At 49.6% G+C, this 16,715-nt stretch overlaps 1 protein-coding gene across 1 annotated transcript; it reads right to left on the minus strand.

The window, feature by feature from the left end:
• Positions 1 to 1,923: 1,923 nt before the first annotated feature.
• SLAMF8 (SLAM family member 8) lies at positions 1,924 to 9,746 on the minus strand. Its single transcript, XM_048828917.2, is given in 6 exon segments — positions 1,924 to 2,315; positions 3,618 to 3,731; positions 4,810 to 5,115; positions 6,267 to 6,593; positions 9,592 to 9,694; positions 9,696 to 9,746. Coding segments are annotated over 6 exon segments (960 nt in total). The 3' UTR covers positions 1,924 to 2,256.
• Between the last annotated feature and the right edge of the window lie 6,969 nt (positions 9,747 to 16,715).

Genomic DNA, 16,715 nt, shown 5'->3' on the forward strand with positions numbered 1-16,715 from the left:
AAACCAGGACGCTGGTATTATGATGCAGAATGACTTTAATGTGAAAAAGAAGAGAAGTACACAGGAAGAGACAGAAAGAATGCAAAGTACATTTGAGAGGATATATTTCCAGGGTTTCAAGAAGGTCTACAATGAATCACTGGTTCAAAGGTGATGCATTTCACACTAGATGTTCTTCTTTCTTCATTACAGTTGTTGAGTTTGACAATCAAGTCCTGTTTGCAACTATTTTAGGGTACTTGTTAGGTACTAGGGGGGCTAGTGCTAAATGGAAGGCAGAAATTTGGGGAGGGTATGTGATCCCGCATCCCCCCTCCTTACCCCACGTCACTTCTGGTTGCAGGCATGTTTGTGGACTCTCTTGATTATACTGGTGGACCTCTAAGGTTCCTGGCCAATGGGAGTTGCGGAGGGGGCACTTGGGGCACGGGCAGCACGCGGAGACCCCTGCCCCTCGCGGGGGCTGCAGGGACATGCTGGCCACTTTCGGGAGCAGCATGGGGCCAGGGCAGGTAGGGAGCCTGCCTTAGCCCTGCTGCGCTGCTGGATTTCTAGCAGCCTAAAATCTCCCGGATTGGCTTTAGTAGTCTCTGGGAGATAAAGCCCAATTTTGGGAGACTCCCAGCAAAAGCAGGAGGGTTGCAAACCTAAGAAAGGTATTTAGGCTCCTAACTTCCACTGATTTCAATGGGCCTAAATGAGCTAATGTGTCCTTTTGACACAAAAAGTAAAGGTTTGAAGCATGTTATAAAAACTAAAATGGTGCCTTACCTGAATTTCTTATTATAAATCTCTCAGCAGCTGAGAAACTGCAAATAAAATGTCAATGACATAACTGTGAGAAGTGTTTTTATGGAACGCCCCATTATGGGGCATGGTGGCATATGACCAGGCCAGCGCAGATCTACTTGACTCCACCTCTTGCAAATCATATCAAAGCACAGCCCTACGCCTACAGCACTGAGGGCATTTTGGGTCCCTATCAGCACACCCCTTACACAAACACAAACAAATGCACGGTGCTTGTTAAAGGGGCGTACTCACTGGGACGGTGAGCAAAGTTTCCAAGACCTCTGAAGCGTCATCGCCCAACTGCTGACAGATTTAATGAAGAAACTCAGATAAGGCACCATTTTTCCTTTCTTATGTGCTTAAAACCTTTGCCTTGTGTGTCAAGAGGCCTCCTTAGCTGATGCTCTTGAGCCCCCAAAGTTTTGACTGGGTGCCACATTCCCTAGCCATTTGCGTGACCAGTTTCTATCATCGGCACCTCTTGTTTACCCTTAAATATTTCTACTTGCAACTTAGCTGTGATTTGGCCCTATGCACCCTGACATTGGAATTATTCGGAGTCTCCTGATTAGGTTTTGGCGTCTCAAACAACAGCTGAGTCCAAGAGCTGTCCTCATGATCACATTCATTATCCATTACCATGGTTGTGTGGCTCTCATTACATGGTTCTGGGGTCTCAGACATCGGTTGCAACAACCATATAGTTGTGTATTGGGTTTTCACAACCTTGCCCATGTAACATCTCTTCGTGAGCCACTTGTCTACAGAGTGGTGACAAGGAAAGATTGAAGGGTCTTTTCAGCAGCTCCATCTTTACTCAGCAGGCCTTTTCAATGGCACATCCTTATTCATACCCTGGTCATTGTCTTAGCCAATCGTTTAGGGGCAGCACATCAAAACCCTTTTGGTATCAGGATTTATTTATCATAAACCATGTTGACTGGCATTTATAATATTACCCTCCAGTGACCAGTCCTCTTCATTATTTACCCCTCCGCCGTCAACTGCAAACTTCATCAGTAATGATTTTCTGTTTTCTGTGAGGTCACCGATAAAATGTTAACTAGCAGAGGACTACTAGTCAGGACTATTCAGCAATGTTGATGAAAATTATAGACAGAAACAAGCAAATTCAGTAAAAATGTCTGCATGGTTTTTAATGTGGGGGTCTGGGGAACTGGGAGAGAAACACAGTGCAAAGGGTGAGCGACTTCTCTGAGGGCTGATTAATGCTTCTGTGGCCGAAAGCAAGTCTGTGCTGGGATCCTGACCCACAGTGACTCTCACAGTCACCCAGCAGTCCCCGGGGCAATGGAAGCTGCCAGCCCCCTGAGAAATTCTCCAGAAGAAAAGAGAATGTGGGTCAAGCAAACCCTGTGAGCTTTCTTCCATGCCAGCGACGAAGAGAAAGGAGGGCTGCTCTCCCAAAAGGACATGCCTCTGCTCTGTACACAGTGTCAATTCCTAGACAGGGGCCGCGGCAGGCTCCGAGGCATCCAACAGCAATTTCGTTCTTTGCTTCCCTAAGGAAGGAGGAAACAAATGTCATTCCCAGAAGTTGCAGAGCTTTCGGGAAGGGGTGTGTGTTAAATATATTTGTTCTCCTCCCAGTGACTATTCACACACACACACGCACACACACACACACCCGAGGGGCAAGCACACCTTTGCATTTCTGTAGCACCTCACCAAGCCTCACAGGCTAAAGACGTGCACTGCTGGTGACATGTGGCAGTGTCTGGGGAGCTGGGAGGCAGCAGACACCCAGCGCAGCAGAGCGTCAAGATCACAGGGAAAACTCCAACAATAGCAGAGTCATGGGACGCACAATGTCTATGCAGATAGGACAGGTTTTAAGGTCACAGGCAAAAGACCCAACCGTCATGGGACTCGGCTCATTTACCTAACTGGCTGAGCTGCCCCTGCGGGGCTCACAACTGAGCTAATGGAGATTCAATCAGACAGCACTGGCATTCTCTCTGTGCTCCCTTTTGGCTTCAGCAAGGGAGTCAGCAGCCCCAGCAGACAAACAGCCCTTGTAGCTTTGTTCCAGCCGCGAGTTGAGTTGTCATAGGGAACCAGCAGGAATGTCTCCAAATGGCCATTCCACCACAGCTACAGGTCATTGTCTGAAGGCGGCTGGAAGCCACCCCTGCAGCTCTCTCACAGGGACTATGGTGCAGCCAGTCCCTGCCTTCCAGTGGAGCCACTGGGTGGGACTGGCCTGGCAGTCTAATGCCAGCGCCTTATGGGGAGGAGGTTTGGGGCCATGGCTTGGCACTTGGCCGGACAGGCTGGGAAGGCTGTGGAGGCCACAATCCAGTCTGGTGGTAGAAGGCCCTTCATGCTGGCTTTGTGGCATCAGACTCCACCTGAGCGAAGAGGGGAAGCTCCCTGTGCACAGAACTATGAAAATCAGATTTCCTGTTTGTGTCACAACCCCTGAGCTGCTGGAGGGTGGGGGTGGGAAGTTCCCACTTTTATTTCCTAAGGGGGAGATTTCCAAATGCACCGAAGGCTAATGGGGACTGAGCACCGAGCTTTCATGTTGTCTCTGGAAACCTGCCCCCACTGGCAGCAGCTGGTTTCTATGTGGGAGACAAGGACAGAGCAGCACTGTGACACCCTGCACCTCCCTCCCTTCCTATCCATCTGCCTGGGGATTTGCACCATGCCCATCCCCGTGGTATCAGAGTGCCCATCCCCCTGCATTCTCCTGGCATTGCGTCCCTCTCCTGCAGGTGTATACAGCTCACAAGAGGGCTCTTCAGTACTTGGCAGAGCAAAGCCAGGGAACAGTGATTCTTGTGATAGACAGCTCCTACCTGAGCGCTTCCGAGAGAGAAGGAGCCCGAAGACAACCACTGCCAGGACCAGGACAGAGAGGGGCAGAGCAATGAGCAGGATGTTTCTATAGTCGTACACGGCATCTTCCGCACCTGAGCAGGGAAGAGGAAGATGTCATGAGTGCCGTGGGCTCTTCTGGGCAGGGAACCCCAGCCAAGTACGCACAGGCTCTGTAGCTGTGCTGGCGCCAGGCATTGGGAAGAGGAATTCCAGCCACCTGCTGCACCATGAAAGCTTCTCACACTCCATGAGCCAACAGACCATGACAGAGTGGCGGAGGATAGTCACAGGGAAATTCAGACTGCCCAGAACTTTAGCCTGTCTACTCTTTAGCCTGCATTCCCAGCCCCCCCGGTGCTGATCCACAGCCTTCCTGCTGTTCTGCCAGGAAAGTCACAGAACCCGGCTAAAAGCAGCTGCAGGAAAAGCCAGAGGAAAAGCATTCTCCAAACACCCCCGCTGCCCTCCACCTCCGGACGGTGCCAAGAGTGAGCTGAGGCAGCAGGAAATGCGGGGGAAGCTGAAGTTCCTCTGCAATCCAGAGCGGGGAGGATTTCTTGCAGCTTCTTTAGATTTGTGGAATTTCCTCGCCCTTCCATGGATCTTCTTGTCCTGTGTTTGCAACAGTCCAGGCCAAAGTCTACTCTCAGCTACACTGGTGAAAATGCAGAGTGAGGCCAATGACTGCATTGGAGTGACTCTGGATTGACAACCATGTAAATGAGAGCACAGTGTGGCCATTACTCGTGCATTCCCTTGTATCAGCTGTGGCACTGAGGGGCTGAGTGACCTGGGCTGCCAACTCCCAACCTTTAAACTCAGCCATTGTGCAGGTAACCGAGAGCCCTCCTCCAGTGCTGCAGATGCTTCCACAGCTTGAACCCATGTGGGGGTCTGACCAGGGCTTGGATCATTCAGAACACCCTGGATATGCCTGTAGTTTTAGACTCTCTGGGTGATAATCCTCAGTGAAGATTCACCAGGGACCGTGAATCCCTCTCCACCTCATCCACCTTCACATGGTAGCAAATCTGCTATCAAAAGTAAATGCCCTCCCACAAAATCCATCTCCCAGGCACTGTCTTGTGGCTGCAGACAGCTGGGCCATTGGCTCATGCCAAGTGGCTAGGCACTGGGCTGGGCATGGGAGATGGGTGAAACATGACATACCTGTTTCCCTCTGGCAGTGTTCCCAGGGTGCGATGGTAGCTGATTCCCAACTGACAGCATTGGCTGCAGTACAGGTATAGGATACCTGCCTATCCGAGGGGCCCAGCTTAGCCCATAGGACCAGGCCAGCCTCAAAGAGAGAGTGATTGTCCATGCTCAGCACCTTGCCATCCGTCCTGCCCCAGCTGTAGGTTACGTTGGTGCCACTGGCCGCCACACAGGTCAGGAACACCTCGCAGACCCTCGCAGAGCCACTGCGGCTGCTCTCTGATGTGAACACCTGCAGTGTCAGCTGGGAAACCACTTCTGGACACAGAGCAGACAGGACAGCAGAGGGGTCAAAGCCAGTAATCTCCCCCTGGCTGGATACTCAAACCCCACCTCCCTGCGGGACCACCCGCTGCACCAGCACACCTGGTATTAGTGCATGAATACATCCATTTGCACTCACTCACCAGATCTACCCCTAGAAATATCGGGCTCTGTCTGGGGGTTTGGTGCTGCTCTCCCACTGGGCAGGGCTTTCAAACTTCAGTCCTAGTAGCCCCAAGTGTATGTGTGTGTGTGGGGAGGGGGGGTGTAGAAGGCTGTGACAGCCTGTGTGGCCAACTTCATCTATTGCCGATCTCACAGGGTCCCTCGTCATCCAGAGCCAAAGGGCTGTGGTGCCAGCCTGGTAGTTGCTTTGTAAGAGCAGAAATAAAGGCAAGGGGGAAGTCACAGCCCCAAGTTCCCTACGTGCTGCCTTGTGCCTGTGACAGCATTTCCTGGTTAGCAGAAGGGCAGTGCTCCCCTGTCCCTGCCCTCTGGGACATGTCCATTGGGTGCCCAGAATGAGGGCGATGGGACACGCAGTCACCTCCCAGGGCAGGCTGGCTCTGGATGCCCAGCTGACGTGCCCCGTGATGGCAACGGCGCTCGCCTTCCATAGTAATGCAGGGAGTGGAGGGCGGACTAGACGATCCCTTCTGGCCTTGTAACCTGGGGAGTCGCCGAGTTATACCCTCTGCAGCAGAGGCTGGACCAGGCCTCACACCACAGGCTAATCCCCTTCGCCAGCCCAGCAGGACATTTGCCCCCAGAGCTTCGTATTAGAACATAAAATACCCAAGGAGTCTGGGTAGGGTGGGTGCCCTGTCCCGGGACTGCCTGCCTGGGAGCTCAGCACAGCTGCCCCAGCTCCCTCAGGGGGCCTCTGTCAGAGTCAGCTGCTGGGCCTGGCAGCCTGCGGGGACAGGGCTGGCGCCAGGCAGCGGGTTGTTCCCTGCTGGTTCAGGTGAGACTGTTAGTCTCTAAGGTGTCACAAGTCCTTCTTTTCTTTTTGCGGATACAGACTAACACGGCTGATACTCTGAAAACTGCACAGAGTGTTCGTCCATGGAGAATTTGGCCTAGCTCCAAACACATCACCCTCCTGCGCTTAAGTGGCAAGGAAACAGGAGCCCAACCCGGCGTACCGTAGACTGCCAGGTGCAGCATGCGCGTCTCCGTCTGTCCTCGTGTGTTCACCAGCAGGGCTGAGAAGGTGCCGCTATCTCCCAGTTCCACCTGACTGATCTCCAGGGTGAGGTTACTGTGGAGCCGGCTCCGCCCATAGAAACGGGATTGGTACAGGGTCTCCGCTGAGCCCCTGAAGTAGGTGGCCACTAGCTCTTCTGCCGGCGCTAGGTACCTCCAGATGGCATCCCTGACTTGGAACCCCAGGGGGATGTCGGCTCCCAGCAACACTGCTCTCCCCACCACTCCTGTCACCTTCACGGTGGCACGGGCTGTGGCCGGTGGGGCTGGAACGAGGCAACAGGCAGATGCCTTCATGTTAGGGTCATGGGAGGAGCTGGGATAGAAGCAGCATATCTGAGGCCACAGTGGTTCTCCTCTCCCGACACCCAGGGCAGCCTTCTCCTTGCTCCCCTGGGCATCTTTGGCATCTCCATGGCTGAGTCTGAGGCCAGTACAGAGACCCCACAGCCTCTCCCATCCCTGCCTCTGGTGTCACCTTCCCAAGCTCCCTCTTCCCCTGCCTACAGGCTTCCCATCTGCAGTGCCCTGGGAAGGTGAGGCTGCCAGGACCAAAGGCATCCATGTAACAGGAGTCCTAGGGCCTTTCTCCTGGCAGGCACCCACTGGGAAGCTCACAGATGCCGAGGGGCCTCCAGGCAAAAACAAGACCAGACTTTCCTAAGGCAAAAAGGAACCATCAAACAACAAACTTTGAATCACCCTCCCCCATCCCTGCCTCTAAACCGTCCACCTGTCCCACACCTCTCTGCTCTTTCTCCATCACAAAGAATCTAAAAAGAGCACAAGCCCCATTTAAAAAATCCTGTGCAGGTTGCCAGTTAAGAGCGAATGTTCCAGCAGTTGGAAGCAGCGTGGCCGTTACTATGGTGAGACAGGAACCAACAGAGCAGCCCCTGGCTTGCTCCAGATGCAGCCTGTGATGTAGCAACAAGGAATTATGCTGAAGTCAGATATTTAACTGACATATCCTTCTAAAGTTAAATGCTGCAGATTGAGACTCCCAATAAAAAGAAGGTCCAGGCCCCCACACAAACAGAATTTGACATTTCCACAAGGATAAACTCTCTCCAGAACACTTCCTCACCAGCATCAGCTTCCTGGCCACCACAATCAGCTTCAACAGTGGAACCCTACAGACAACTGTATACAAGACACCCATGGATCACCGCACCTACCTTCACAGATCCAATAACTACCCCAAATACACCAAGAAATCTGTTCTCTACAGCCAAGCCCTCAGATACCACAGGATATGCTCCAAGGAGAAAATCCAGGATACACACCTTAACACACTTAAAACTTCCTTCAACAAAAAAGGACACTCCACCAGAGAAGTAGATCTATTATGGAATGGGCCACCCAAATACCCCAAGAGAACCTGCTTCAATACAGAAATAAAACCCCCTCCAACCACACACCTCTAGTTGTCACCTATCACACCACATGGGAACCCATATGGGGGATCATCAAACTAGTACGACCCATACTCAACGGGTGTCCCATCCTGAAAGAAATTTTTCCTGAGCCCCCTCTTTGGGCCTTGAAGCACCTCCCCCCACCCCACCCCAGCCCCCCCACAGCCTTACCAAGCTCATCATCAGAAACAAGCTCCCCACAGACCAGGACCCACCAACTCAGAGTGACACCAGACCCTGCCAGAACAACAGATGCAAAACCTGCAGACATTGCTCCACTGCTACAATGATCAACACCCCCCACAACACACCTTTAAAGACCCCTTCCATGGGTCCCTACACATGACTATCAAAACAAATGATAGTAGGAGAACACTTCAATCTCCCTGGCCACTCAATAACAGATTTAAAAGTAGCCATACTTCAACAAAAAGCTTCAAAAACAGACTTAAAAGAGAAACTGCTGAGCTACAATTCATTTTCAAACTTAACACCATCAATCTGGGCTTGAATAGGGACTGGGAGTGGCTGGCTCACTAGAAAAGCAATTTTCCCTCTCTTGGTATTGACACCTCCTCATCAATTATTGGGAGTGGACCACATCCCCCCTAACTGAATTGGCCTTCAACACTGGTTCTCCACTTGTAAGGTAACTCCCTTCTCTTCATGTGCCAATATATATTTATGCCTGTATCTGTAATTTTCACTCCATGCATCTGAAGAAGTGGGTTTTTTACCCATGAAAGCTTATGCCCAAATAAACATGTTAGACTTTAAGGGGCCACCAGACTCCTCGTTGTTTTTGTGGATACAGACTAATACAGCTACCCTTCTGATACTTAAAACAAATGGTGTACCTAATCCAGTGCACTAAATGCCTCAGTAACTACTATGTGGGTGAAACAAGACAATCACTACACTCTCCAATGAACTCACCCAGAAAAATGATAGAAGGCAAAAATACTTCACAAAGTGATCACTGCATATCTGATCTCTCAGTCCTCAGCCTCAAAGGAAGCCTGCAAAACACCTTCAAAAGACAAGCCTGGGAACTTCAATTCATAACTTCGCTAGACACTGAAAATCATGAACTCAACAGAGATACTGGATTTGTGACTCATTACAACAATCTGTAACTCACTAGCCCCCTCCCCAGCTTTTTTTTTTTCTTCTCCCCCTATGACTGGAGAGGTGTTAATGGGCCACTTCAGCTTGAATGGTCCCTTGAAATGTGCTAACTACTTATGCTAAACAATCTGTTCCAGGTTGTGTTTAGCTGTGACACTCTGAGTACAGTTCCTAGATCTGAAGAAGAGCTTTGTGTAAACTAGAAAGTTTGTCTCTCTCACCACAGAAATTGGTTTAATAAAAGAGATTACCTCATCCCCTTGTCTCTCTAATATATTTTGTCAGCTTCTTGGGGCAGGGACTGTCCTTTTGTTCTGTGCACAGTGCCTAGCACCAGAGTTCTGGTCCTTGGCTGGGGCTGCTAAGCACTATGGTAATACAAATAATACACAATAAAAATTACAACTAGCCCTGAATCTGTAGCAACCCAGGGAGATCCAAGTGAATCTGCACTGGCATACGTGTTCATGTGGCTCACCCAGCTGCCCTGAGACACTGCTGGCTGCTCCCATGGGTGAAAGGAGCTGCTCCTCTCACTCCCTGATACACACACAGGTCTGACGTGTTCCAGTGATGCTCATATCTGCGGTGAGCCCTGTGGCTGAGTTAGCATCAGGGACTGGCTGAGAGTCAGCTCTCCATCCACTCACTGGTTAAAGGTCAGCCTACAGAGACCGCAGTAAGTAACAGCAGGGTGAGGAGGGGTGAGAACTCTTACCTTTGTGCAGGAACAGAGCCAGCACCAGCCAAGCCACCATCTCGCTAATCCAGAGCCTGCTAGGGTGCTTTTTCTGGAGAAAATGAAAGCTCTTGTTGATGTCTGGCAATGGGATTGCCTGATTTTCCCACAGGAAATCCCCTCTTCTCTGTCATCACTCAAACCCGCAACTCAAAGCAGAAGTGAGAGGCTGTGCTCAGCCTGTACTTCTCAGGAGCAGTTAATGGGCCCAAGACAGAGGCTGGAGATTCTGGTCTCATGCAACACCAGAGCAGTAGCTGGCCCCTCAGAGGAGGCAGGATAGGGCCAGACTGTGCCTTGCAGGTACCAGGCCACATGGAGGCTGCATTGGCTGGGGAGGAGCACAGTACAGGCCAAAATGTTTCCAGAGAAGACGCCAGTGGCCCATGAGTGCACGATTCAAACTGCTAGTGATGAGACCAAAGCACCATGGCAGAGCTAGGACCTTGGTGAACTCTGTCCTATTGAATGGTTCTTCCATGACCCAAATATCTGGGCGCCTTCCAGCCGGGCATTAAGTAACATGATCCTGGCTTCCTAGAGGGAGAACTCTGCATGCCAGGGAGGGGGTGCTTTGGGAGAGATTTCAGGGGAGGGGCTGTTTTTAAAGGTTCTGTTTCTTTCAGAGCAGACCAGGCAGAGCCATACTGCTGGCACTGGGAGCAGGAAGTGGTGAGTCCATAATTCCTGGGGGAGTTTGCTCCACAGTCTGGGAGTGGCCCCTGAGGAAGCCCTGTCTCCAGCACAGATGAGCTTTCCCTGCTGGCGGAGAACTCCATTGGACAGTAAGAACAGTAGGACAATGGAACAGATGCCTCGGGAGGTTGTGGAATCTCCTCCACTGGAGGTTTTCAAAAGGAGGCTGGAGCCATCTGTCTGGGATGGTTTAAACACAACAAATCCTGCATCTTGACTAGATGACCCTTGTAGTCCCTTCTAACCCTATGGTTCTATGGACCTGAGAAGCAGAGCTGTCAATCACAGCCCCCCGGCTGGAGCTTTAGGCTCTTTTAGGTGCCTTGGCCCAGGCCACTGTTATAGAAAAGTGCTTATATGCTATTTTATATAAACGTTGAATAAGTTTGTTCTTATAACTTAGCATAAGTTACTAACTTAGCATCAGCGATTAAAGTAGTTGAAGCCTTAGGCCAAGGTCAGGCTGACCTGAGAGAAATGCTGAAGAAGCAGCTGCAAAACCAGTTGAGACTGCCCGTTATCACTGGAGATAAGGGAGAAATGCAAAAAGAAGAACTAATTGTCTTCAGGAGTACATCTGGTACCCGGCAACGGACTGTCCACTCAGCAACAAAACTGTCCAATAGGAAAGGACAGAGACCCCTACTCAAATTAGGGGATTGGACTTTGAACATGGGCAAGGGCGGTGTTACCAACTGTAAAGGGTATAAATGCTTGCAATTTCTGAGGGGCGGAGTCCCTCTCCTGAGGCACCCAGCTCGAGCTGTATTTCTGTTGACTAATAAAGGATGCTTGTATAAATTGGACTCAGAGTTTAGAAGTTCGTGGGATCCTAGAGTCGAATCTAACACCTAGATTGGTTAGAGACCTGCTAATTCATTTTCCTTTACACCACTGAGCGTCCCAAAAAACAGGGCTGTGACCTTGCACCTGTTCTGGTGAGGCACTACAGGTCCTGAACCGGGGTGCATAGGTCCCCAAACAACCTTTGCCCCCAGCTGCCGCCCCATGGCTTGTTAGCAACTTGTGGGCTGAGTGGCTAATGGAACCCTGGCCCACGAGAGGCACCACCCACATGTGTCCTGATTGGAAAAGCACCCGGCCACACCGATTGGTCCAGCTGCACTATTTAAGCCAGAAGGAGGCACCGAAAGTTGTTTGTGCAAACGGATTAGTTCCTGGCTGGCTGCTTTGTCGGACCCTGCCTTTTTGACTGGCTCCTGAGCCCTGCTCCGCTGACTTGTACCCAGATCCTGCCTTCCTGACCTGTTCCTGCCTCTTGGCTGTGACCACTAGGTCTGACTGCCCAAGCCCCAGTTGTGACATTTCTAAGGGGAGTCTGTGCAGGGTCTCATGGGCTCATGGTAGTCTGTGTTCTTGAGGAAATGGACTGTGGCGTTCTGTACTAGTTGGAGTTTTCTAAGGGCTGAAGGCTTCATGCCCAGGTCTATCACACTGCTGTCATCAGATGAGTGGTGATGAAGGTGTGAATAACTGAGGCCAGGTGATTGTCTGCCAGGAAGGCATGAGTGGGCTTGCCAGCTGGAGGTGGGAGAAAGCACGACTCATGGAAGCTGCATTGTGTCATGTATTTCCCCTGCTCGACCTTTACCAATTCCACAAATCTTATTGATTCCAGTGCAGCCCCTCCTGATTTACACCAGATTGCTTCAGAGTAATGTGGGTGTAATCAAGATCTGAATGAGCTCTCCCATGACATCTAGTGATGGGCTGAGGAAGAGGACTTCAGGAGCTGACTTTAGAATCATAGAATCATAGAAGATTAGGGTTGCTAGAGACCTCAGGAGGTCATCTAGTCCAACACCCTGCTCAAAGCAGGACCAACCCCAACTAAATCATCCCAGCCTGGGCTTTGTCAAGCCTGACCTTAAAAACCTCTAAGGAAGGAGATTCCACCACCTCCCTAGGTAACCATTCCAGTGCTTCACCACCCTCCTAGTGAAATAGTGTTTCCTAATATCCAACCTAGACCTCTCTATGACAGACCCCCCCATAAAGCTTTATGAAAATATGCTTATGAATATATATATGATGTATCTGGAATATGTTTCATGCTACATATGCCATGTAACATATCTATGTAAAGGTTATGATCTACTGAATATATTCATCCTATTTGTATGCATGTGCCATTGTTGTATTTGAAGTTATGAATACTGGCTGTATACTTGTTTGATTTTAAATAACCTAAGTAAAGCATTTGGTCAGCTTCTTTAGAAGGGAATTTGCAAGTTAAGTGCCCAATCAAGAAGCACTTAATGCACAATGGATCTTGGAAGGCTCCAATCCACATAAGAAGTCTACCTGAGGACGTTCAAGGTAGCATGTAAGCAATGGCTGCTGCCTGTAAAAACTGAGTCATGCATGGACATGTGACTTGCCCATGTGACTCCAAAACTCCATCTTGGAGCTGGACTTTGCATAGGAGAGAGGAGCGGGTCTCCACCTACAAGAGAAAGTCTGTTTAAGCCTGTGGGAGACCCCTCCATTTGGTCTTCAGCTGGCTAAAGAGATAGCCTCTCCACCCCCAAGGATACCTGAAAGAAACTGGAACAAAGGACAGTAACTACAGGGGGTGTGAGTTATTGCTAGACCCAGACTAGAAGGAGACTAGCCTGTAAAAGGAAGCTTACTGGAACTCCTCTGAGGGTGAGGTTTTACCTGTTCTCTTAGAAATAGACATAGACTTGCATGTTCTATTTTATTTTGCTTGGTAATTCACTTTGTTCTGTCTGTTACTACTTGGAACCACTTAAATCCTACTTTCTGTATTTAATAAAATCACTTTTTACTTATTAATTATCCCAGAGTATGTATTATACCAGGGCAGGTGGGGGGGCAAACAGCTGTGCATACCTCTCTATCAGTGTTATGGAGGGCAAACAATTTATGAGTTTACCCTGTATAAGCTGTATACAGGGTAAAACGGATTTATTTGGAGTTTGGACCCCATTGGGAGTTGGGCGTCTGAGTGTTAAAGACAGGAACACTTCTTAAGCTGCTTTCAGTTTAAGCCTACAGCTGTTAGGGGACATGGTTCAGACCTGGATCTGGGTTTGCAGCAGGCTAGCGGGTCTGGCTCAAGCCAGGCAGGGTTCCAATCTGGGAGGGTAGGGAAAGCAGGGGCAGAAGTAGTCTTGGCACATCAGTTGACAGCCCCAAGGGGGTTTCTGTGATCCAACCCATCACACTCTCCCACTGCAACTTGAGACCATTGCTCCTTCTTCTGTCATCTGCCACCACTGAAAACAGCTGAGCTCCATCCTCTTTGGAACCCCCTTCAGGTAGCTGAAAGCTGCTATCAAGTCCCCCCTCACTCTTCTTTTCTGCAGATTAAATAAGCCCAGTTCCCCCAGCCTCTCCACATAAGTCATGTGCCCCAGCCCCCTAATAATTTTCGTTGCCCTCCGCTGGACTCTCTCCAATTTTTCCACATCTTTTCTATAGTGGAGGCCCCAAAACTGAATGCAATACTCCGGTTGTGGCCTCACCAGTGCTGAATAGATGGGAATAATCACTTCCCTCGATCTGCTGTCAATGCTCCTACTAATGCAGCCAATATGCCATTAGCCTTCTTGGCAATAAGGGCACACTGTTGACTCATATCCAGCTTCTTGTCCACCGTAATCCCCAGGTCCTTTTCTGCAGAACGGCCGCTTAGCCAGTCGGTCCCTAGTCTGTAGCGGTGCATGGGATTCTTCCGTCCTAAGTGCAGGACTCTGCACTTGTCCTTGTTGAACCCCATCATATTTCTTTTGTCCTGATCCTCTAATTTGTCTGGGTTACTCTGGACCCTATCCTTACCCTCCAGCTTATCTTCCTCTCCCCCAGCTTATTGTCATCCGCAAACTTGCTGAGGGTGCAATCCATCCCATCATCCAGATCATTAATGAAGATATTGAATAAAACTGGCCCAAGGACTGACCCCTGGGGCACTCTGCTTGATACTGGCTGCCAATTAGACATGGAGCCATTGATCACTACCCATTGAGCTCGACAATCTAGCCAGCTTTCTATCCACCTTATAGTCCATTCATCCAGACCATACTTTTTTAACTTGCTGGCAAGAATACTGTGGAAACTGAATCAAAAGCTTTGCTAAAGTCAAGGTATATCACGTCCAGTGCTTTCCGCATATCCACAGAGCCAGTTATCTCATCATAGAAGGCAATCAGGTTGGTCAGGCATGACTTGCCCTTGGTGAATCCATGTTGACTGTTCCTGATCACCTTCCTCTCCTCCAAGTGCTTCAAAATGGATTTCTTGAGGACCTGCTCCATGATTTTTCCAGGGACTGAGGTGAGGCTGACCAGTCTGTAGTTCCCTGGATTCTCATTCTTCCCTTTTTTAAAGATGGGCACTATATTTGCCTTTTTCCTATTGTCCGGGACCTCCTCCGATCGCCACAAGTTTTCAAAGATAATGGCCAATGACTCTGCAATCACATCAGCCAACTCCCTCAGCACTCTTGGATGCATTAGATCTGGACCCACGGACTTGTGCATGTCCAGCTTCTCTAAATAGTCCTTAACCTGTTCTTTCACTACTGAGGGCTGCTCACCTCCTCCCCATACTGGGATGCCCAGTTCAGCAGTTTGGGAGCTGATCTCGTCTGTGAAGATGGAGGCAAAAAAACATTGAGTACTTCAGCTTTCTCCACATTATCTGTTACTAGGTTGCCTCCCCAATTCAGTAAGGATCCCACACTTTCCCTGACCTTCTTGTTGCTAACATACCTGGAGAAACCCTTCTTGTTACCCTTCATATCCTTTGCTATCTGCAACTCCAGTTGTGCTTTGGCCTTCCTGATTACACCCCTGCATGCTCGAGCAATACTTTTATACTCCTCCCTTGTCATCTGTCCAAGTTTCCACTTCTTGTAAGCTTCCTTTTTGTGTTTAAGCTCACCAAAGATTTGTCTGTAAAGCCAAGCTGGTCGCCTGACATATTTGCTATTCTTTCTGCCCATTGGGATGGTTTGTTGCTGCACCCTCAAAAAGTCTTCTTTAAAATACAGCCAGATTTCCTGGATTCCTTTCCCCCTCATATTAGCCTCCCAGGGGATCCTGCCCATCGGTTCCCTGAGGGAGTCAAAGTCTGCTTTTCTGAAGACCAGGGTCTGTACTCTGTTGCTCTCCTTTCTTCCTTGTGTCAGGATCCTGAACTCGACCATCTCATGGTCACTGCCTCCCAGGTTCCCATCCACTTTTGCTTCCCCTACTAATTCTTCCCGGTTTGTGAACAGCTGGTCAAGAAGAGCCCTGCCCCTAGTTGGTTCCTCTAGCACTTGCACCAGGAAATTGTCCCCTACACTTTCCAAAAACTTCCTGGATTGTCTGTGCACCGCTGTATTGCTCTCTCAGCAGATATCGGGGTGATTGAAGCCCCCCATGAGAACCAGAGCCTGAGATCTAGTAACTTTTGTTAGTTGACTGAAGAAAGCCTCGTCCACCTCATCCCCCTGGTCCGGTGGTCTATAGCAGACTCCCACCACGACATCACCCTTGTTGCTCACGCTTCTAAACTTAATCCAGAGACTCTCAGGTTTTTCCTGCAGTTTCATACTTGAGCTCTGAGCAGTCATACTGCTCTCTTACATAGAATGCAACTCCCCCACCTTTTCTGCCCTGCCTGTCCTTCCTGAACAGTTTATATCCATCCATGACAGTACTCCAGTGATGTGAGTTATCCCACAAAGTCTCTGTTATTCCAATCACATCATAATTCCTTGACTGTGCCAGGACTTCCAGTTCTCCCTGCTTGTTTCCCAGGCTTCTTGCATTTGTGTATAGGCACTTAAGATAACTCACTGATTGTCCTGCTTTCTCAGTATGAGGTAGGAGTCCTCCATTCTTTTGCTCTCCTCCTTGTGCTTCCTCCTGGTATCCCACTTCCCTCAGGGCTTTGGTCTCCTTCCCCTGGTGAACCTCGTTTAAAGCCCTCCTCACTAGGTTAGCCAGCCTGCTTGCGAAGATGCTCTTCCCTCTCTTTGTTAGGTGGAGCCCGTCTCTGCCTAGCAATCCTATCTCTTCAATCAGACCCATAGCAGGTCCATAGCAAAACTATCTCTTCAATCAGACAGCTGAGCACGAAGCCCTACATTTCAACAGTCTCCAGGCACAGGAAGCTGTATGTTAAGGAGGTGGGAGAAGGCTCCTGAGGGGTAACACTACCTTTGTTTGTTTGACTCCTTACTTTTATATTTTTTAAAGAGCAGCTGCATTCCACACCTTGAGTAAACTCCCAAACGTTGCCAGTTGCATTAGAGAAGGTGGCTATTTCGGAAGCCATTTGCAGCAATGGTCGGTGTTGTATATTGAGACATTGATTTCTTTAGTCATTTCTGTTAAAAGTAAATAATTAAATTACTAAGAAACTATAATATC

Source organism: Caretta caretta, chromosome 24 (assembly GCF_965140235.1).
Source record: "Caretta caretta isolate rCarCar2 chromosome 24, rCarCar1.hap1, whole genome shotgun sequence".
NCBI classification, from domain to species: domain Eukaryota; kingdom Metazoa; phylum Chordata; order Testudines; family Cheloniidae; genus Caretta; species Caretta caretta.